Raw genomic sequence first — 7,045 nt, forward strand, 5'->3', positions numbered from 1 at the left:
AAGAAAACTTCCAGAGTAAACTTCCATGACATCAGCCATAACGTCATGGCTTCCCTAGCCGAAGAAGTAAAAGCCGAACCCGTCGCCGAGCCACTGACAATCACAAACCGGTAAACACCATGATCATGTCCCCAGCGAATGGAGCCGAATCACCGACCATGCCACGGACTGCTTAAACTTAATCCCATAACGAGAAAACACCAGCAGCAACATCCAATTTTGAATACCCAACAGAAAAGGTGTACCCCAAATTTATTCACCATGGCCAACAAATCAAAGAGCTGATCATCCCACGAGGATAACCTAGATTCTCCGGCAACTAAGAAGTAGGAGAAATTAATTTCGCCGACCAAGCTCGAAACGTTGAAGCCTTCACTCGGAAAGATAAGGGAGGCAAACCAAGAAATCCGAAAGGTAAAACACACCAAGATAAAATTAACACTAACATAAAAACACAAAAACTTATAGCAATACCCAAATCGAAAGGAAAATTTTGCATTGATTGGTCATCAATTCTTCCAAAACGTAGAACCCCCCGGCTTTACATCTCGCTGCGCACTTTTGTCGTTCTGGCAAGGAGAGAAAGGAATACCCAAGATCACCAGAGAGGAAACCATCAGAAACAAAAGAACTATGACAGAAGCATACCAAATGAAATGATTTACAAGCGTATTAGAGACAAGGAAAGATAAGGAAAGGAGAAAAAAAAGCGGACGAAGAGGAAATCCAAAGAAATCACTCCGACAAGAGCAGAATCGCTTAAGAAAAGAGCAACCCCCTATGCAAAGGGGAACATGGTATCACTCTCTAATTAAGCATCTAAAATAGGAGAAGGTATTGGGTACGCCCGATACACCGTGCATTGGGCCTATTCGAGCTGATGCACCGTGCACCGGCCCATCCGAGTCATACGTGTTGTACACACAAGTGCGCATGTTGTGCATGTACGGTTTGAATGAACCAGTGCACTGTGCACCCCGCACACGTAAGGGTTCGTTTGGTTAGCAAGAAGCAGCAAGAAAGGAAAAGAAAGAGAAAATTTTAATTTTTTTAGTAGTTTGGTTAGATAGAAAGTGAAAATTTTGGGGAATGTAAATTTCCCATATCTGAAAATTTTCCTCAAATTTTTTAGCACACGAAAATCTACTTTCTCGCAAAGGTTGTGCACTTTATTTCTTGTTTTTCCTATTATGCTCATATTTGTTGTCTAAACTAGATAGACTTCATTGAAAAGGAAAAGTTTCCTTGTTCTGTAAATTACTTAATTTGTCTATTACTAATTTAATTGTTTGTAATTTTATGTGTGTTTGTAAAATTAATTTAATTTTTCTTGCAATTGCTTAATTTTTCGCAATTGGTGACACTACTATCTCATAAACCATGTCATCTTAAGACAACATACAATAATAATACATACATATATGTATATATTAGCTAAAGTCCTACTGTGTTCCACTCATTGAGATACGTCCAATGACTCAAGATTTTACTAAAAATAGAACAAAGTTGGCATAATTTCTTCGTAGTAATAATAATCAATATTTTTTGATATACACAAGTTAAATTAGTCAATTATATTGGTACTTACTCAACTTTTAAAGTGTAAAAATTCGAGGGTTCCAGTCCTTGTAAAAAAATACAAAAAGTTATATACGATATCACATATTATTTTATTTCATATTTCACTATTTGCTTACTAAAATAAATAATTAAGTATAAAGAATATTAGTCTAACTCAAATTTATTTATTTTATTACTATTTATAATTATAAGGGTATTTTTGATAAGTAGAATCATTTTCTTTTCTTTTTCATGCTATCCAAACTAACAAAATAACATTTTTCCACAACTTTCTTCAAAAAATTTCTTACTAACTAAATGCACTGATGGAAACTTGATTTTCCTTTCTTTCACTTCACTTTCACTTTCCATTAAATTTCCCGTCTAACTAAACGAATACTAATATTATTCGAGAAATTATTAGATGACCCTAAACCATTTGATACTTTGTGGACCAATTCAATCCAGACCGTTGATTAGATTTCTTTGTAGTATATTACAGTAATGTGAGATCATTTTTTCAATCAAATAGTTTAAATTGAATTGGTCCACTAGGCAAACCTCCTAACGGTCTTTACACCCCTATGTCTTTCTTTATCATTGAGCGGTCAGCTATCTTTGCACCCCTACCTCTTTCTTTATCATTGAACAATCATTTATGAGTCTTAACTAGTGACTTGAGTATCAAATTCTTTCTGATAAGAAATTATTACATGATCTGAGACTACATAATTTAGACAACGGAAGACATTCATAAATGGTCGGGGTGTCGGTGTTTATTTGCCAATAAATAAATTTGAAATTACATATTTACCCCTTCTTAAAAAAATTAAAAAATGTGTACGTTATGGAGAGAGATGATATTGCCATTATATAAAACGACGGAGTTTTCTGTAATGGCAACATTCCCCCCACCTATGGTTTTACGATCTTATTCCACTCACAGCTCACGGTTCCACCGACCACCGTTTCGTTCAAGGTTCCGCTAACCACTGTTTTGTCGGGTTTTATCTCCGACCGTCGGAAAACGCAACAGTGAGCTACTGGGTGTGTTGACACTGTTTTTGGGTTTGGGTTTTACTAATTTGTTGCTTGTTTGGTGAAATATTGGGTTAGGTCACACTCGCAGTTTAATTTTACTCCCACACTTGGTTGCAAAACCATCCAAATATTGTTTGCTTGGTTTTTCGAATTCTGAGTTTTTGTTTTCTATATTGTGTGGTTTATGATTTAAATTCTGTGTGGTACTGAAAGTGTGGCATTTGTTTATGTAATTGTATTTTGGATTCCTCCATTTGTACTGGAAAATCAATTATTATTATTTGTGTTTTTATTTGTTTATTTATTTATTTTGATGAAAGAGAGAATCTTGTCTACTTTGAGTAAGTTTATTTATTTATTTATTTATTTATTTTATTATTTGTTTATTTATTTATTTTGATGAAAGAGAGAATCTTGTCTACTTTGAGTAAGGTGGTTTTATTTATTTATTTATTTATTTTATTTTATTTTTTTTATCTCAATTTATTGGAAATAGTTTTGTTAGTACTTTATTTATTTATTTTCTCTTTTTTCCTTTCTGCATAGGTGACAATGGTGGTTGACATGAAATATCCATTAATCTTGTTAGAATTGATTGATTATTTATAATATCTTGACATTTATATATATATATATATATATATATATATATGTACATAGTGAGTGGTTTGGCTATTCATTTTATCTTTTAATGCATAGGTTGAATTAATGGTGGCCATTGGAATCTACAAACACAAGTACACGATTAATGCTACAATTTACAAACAAGAAAAGAGAGGCCACAACTGAGAATCACTAAGATAAACATCCCAGAGGAGAGGGACTATTCTTATCCATTACCTATAAGAATAGTCCTTGTTGGATATTATTTATTGGAGTCGCTTAAAGAATCGATTGTTGTTTATAGCTTTACTCCACCTGCATATGCATATGTAGAAGAGTAGGGTTGGGTTGACTAACTGAAGCTGGTGTTTTCTAACTTGTACAAGAGTACTCTTACCTCATGGATCGCTTGAGCAATCTTCCATGTGTTATTGTTCAAGAAATACTTTCCTTTCTTTCCCTGGAAGACATTGCTCGTACGAGTCTGGTCTCCAAAAGATTTAAATATCTGTGCTCGTGCATGCCAGACTTGTACATACGTCCTGTAAACAGTTCGAATCAGCAACATCTCTGTGATTGGATAGACAAGTTCCTCATCTTGCGCAATGGGGCCAAAATCCAACGTTTCCATATACTATTGTGGATAGAAGATTTTCGATTTCATCTCAAAAGATGGATTCACAGTGCAGTATTATGTAATGTCGAAGAATTCGATCTATCGTTCCATAAAAAAATCTCTCTACCACTATGCATTTTCGCTTGTGCATCCTTAAAAGTGCTTAAATTGAACTTGGAATTTGGGGTGCTCAAATTATTATCAGCTTCTTCTTATAGCTTCAATTCGCTTCAGGTTTTGTCTATAACAAGAGTAAAATTTACTGAGGAATTGTCCGAGGATTGGATTTCATCTCTATTTCCCTCTCTTAAAAAGTTAAATCTTGGCTATTTTGAGGGTGTGATGAAGCATCTGAAGATCACAAGTTCATCTCTTGAATGTTTAAGCATTACATGCTCAGAGTTTGTGGGAATCAGTGTGGTGACCGAGAGACTCCGGAAGTTATACGTAAGATGGTACAAGGTTCTTCCTGTGGTGCGAAACAATAGAGTCTCATCATATCTGAGGTTGTCATTTAGGCTCTATGCACCCAACCTTGAAGAATTCACGTGGAGAGGACAATTATATGCAAACTACTGCTTCCAAGGGAGCTTTATGTGTATTGATGATACAACTAATTATATTGTAGTTCCTACTGATTCCAAGTGCTATTTATTTCAGCTTCTTCGGTTTGTCACCCAAGCCAGATCACTAAAACTAGTTGGCTGGGTTCTTGAGGTATGTACTTACTGATCATGCAATTAATTGATATTTTTTGGGTATTTCTGTTGATAATCTTTTTAGAAATATATATGTATATAGTTAAAATCTCATTATTTTGATTTATCGTCACTTGAGCAATGTGTATGTATTGAATGGTTCGTGTATCAACAAATGAGATGTTTTAACGCTCATTCGCACTTGGACTTTTGATAAATCACCTACTTTTAGGATGAACCGTTTTTTACCCAAATTCATGGAACATGAATTTTCTTAATCGATGTATTTTGAGAATTGACATGTATGAAACTTGCTTGAGGGTTCAATAAAAGGACCATACCTTACTCTAGAAAGGATTAAGATCAGTCTCAATTAAAGCTCAAGTTTTATTCATTGTCTTGGAACATGAATTTTCTTAATTGATGTATTTTGAGAATTGACATGTATGAAACTCGCTTGAGGGTTCAATAAAAGGACCATACCTTACTCTAGTAAGGATTAAGATCAATCTCGATTAAAGCTCAACTTTTATCAACTCAAATTCACTATCGTTGAATCAAGTTCAGGCTTGGTCGAATCCCAAAGATAGAGTTGTCAATATTGGACCTTGTGCTTAAAGAAGCAATATATGGTCCGAATTCTGAAAACTTTATTTCTAGTCATATTTATACGTGCGTATCTCGGAGATAGAGTTGTCATTATCCCCCTCCCACCTTGTGGGAGGATTCGATTATCTTAAAGAAGCAAGATATGGTCCGGATTCAGAAAATTTATTTTCAGTTATTTTTATATGTGCAAGTGATTCACCATAGTCATTTTCTTAATATATCTCAATTCATTTGTAGTTGTGCTAACTAGTGACTTGTTGCCATGCTATTTTAGGAGTTGTGTAAGCTTGATTCTCTACCAGTTATGTCGGATAATGTGCAGAACTTGGAAATACAAGCTTATTGTAAAACAAATCACCATACCCCTACACTCGTGGCCTCCTTTGTTGAAAGATTGCCAACTTTGAAGACCCTGAAATGGGAAGGCATTGGTGTATACAAGTAAGACAGCACAATCATTGTTTTTTTTTTTTTTTTTTTTTTGAATTTTTTTTTATTGGAAAGTTACGCAAATCAGAACATTGTTAATTTGCTAGATTGACCATTTAATAGTTTATCTTTCCTTCGTTTTTTTTCCTCAATATTTTTTTCCTTTTAACATCAACTTTCCTTTTCTTGCTTCAGTTGCAAGTCAAACTCTTTCAGTGGACATGATTTTGATGCAGAGTATTGGTAACCTCAACATCTTGCATGACTTCATTGATTAAAGGCAGCAAAGATTGAGACTATGGATTGGAAAAATATTTGATTATTTTAGCTTACATTTGCTTCATCACTCTGTACATTCGTTTCTGCGATCGAACTGAAGTTAAATATACTCGCTGAGCTTCTTCTTTCGGTGATAGTTAGGTGGAATGGAGAAAAAAAAAAGTGAGATTTCATATATGTGAGATGTCTATGTTTTTATTTTCCAATGATCAATTGTTGAGTTGAACTTGAGGACTCTTTGTGGTTGTGCCACGCATTCTATTGGTTTGATGTCTGTCATCAGTATTAAAAGAATTTGGAATGTGGTCTGTCGTCTTACACAATTTTTAGTTTTCTTTGTGATTGGTTAGTCTCGTGACTATGAAGATTATGAGTTTTGTTGTATAAGGGGAAAATTTAAAATTTTAATTTTTGACAACTTTGCATCCTTGAATCTTGGAAGAGTGAGAACAATGAAAGTATTTTTTTTTTTTTGAAAAGTGAGAACAATGAAAGTTGGAATGTGGTAAGATTTGAGGGGTAATATGGACTTTGGAAAAGTATGAACAGTGAAAGTTGTTAGCTTTGTAATTAGTTTTAAAATTTTGGTAGATGATCTGAATGCTTTTTTAGAATGGGTAGATTGGTAATTTGTAGGGATGGCAAAAATCCCCACTGGCGGGGCCTTGCCCCATTTGGAGGCGGTTTTGGAGACCTGATTATTTCAATGGGGACGGGAATGGGGGCTATTTGGAAAAACCCGACGGGTTTTGGGGCGATTTCGGGGGAGGGTTGCCCCGAATATACTATAAATTTATTAAATTACTTTTACATACTACTATAATATTTACTAAAATAGATTAAGTGTATTTATATACACACATAGGAGAAAACAGTTGTCATTTCATTTCATGTCTTTTAATTCTTGTGAAAAAAAGGGTCTCATTTTGTTATACGTCTTTTAAGTCTTGTGAAAAAAGAGCCGCAACTAATTTGGGTTATAAAGTTGTCAAAAATTAAAATTTCCCTAATTTTAAATATAATAATTAGCTTATTTATTTATTAGCTTAATTACTAGAGTATAAAGCAAGCATTTTAGCTCATTAGCAACACAATTGATGACAATAAAATCTCTCCTCCAAGTAAGATAGCTTTTAAAAAATATGATATTTTTCTTTTTGTTGATTCAGACTTGATTTGAATACTTGAAAAGTTATTTTTATTTCTTAAA

General features: G+C 33.9%; 1 protein-coding gene across 2 annotated transcripts; it reads left to right on the forward strand.

Moving 5' to 3' along the window:
* Positions 1-2,431: 2,431 nt before the first annotated feature.
* LOC132274540 (F-box/FBD/LRR-repeat protein At5g56420-like) lies at positions 2,432-6,311 on the forward strand. 2 transcript variants are annotated; one of them, XM_059775841.1, is made up of 3 exons: positions 2,432-4,537; positions 5,402-5,568; positions 5,752-6,311. In XM_059775841.1, exons 1-3 carry the CDS (start codon positions 3,605-3,607, stop codon positions 5,801-5,803), a joined length of 1,152 nt encoding a protein of 383 aa, XP_059631824.1. In that variant the 5' UTR covers positions 2,432-3,604; the 3' UTR covers positions 5,804-6,311. The 2 variants fall into 2 exon arrangements, with proteins under 2 accessions (XP_059631824.1, XP_059631825.1); XM_059775842.1 differs by lacking the exon at positions 5,402-5,568.
* The last annotated feature ends 734 nt before the right edge of the window (positions 6,312-7,045 follow it).

The sequence above is a fragment of the Cornus florida genome, unplaced genomic scaffold (assembly GCF_030987335.1).
Source record: "Cornus florida cultivar Cherokee Brave unplaced genomic scaffold, ASM3098733v1 CherokeeBrave_3.0.0_Hap2_Chr09, whole genome shotgun sequence".
In the NCBI taxonomy this organism is placed as follows: Eukaryota; Viridiplantae; Streptophyta; class Magnoliopsida; order Cornales; family Cornaceae; genus Cornus; species Cornus florida.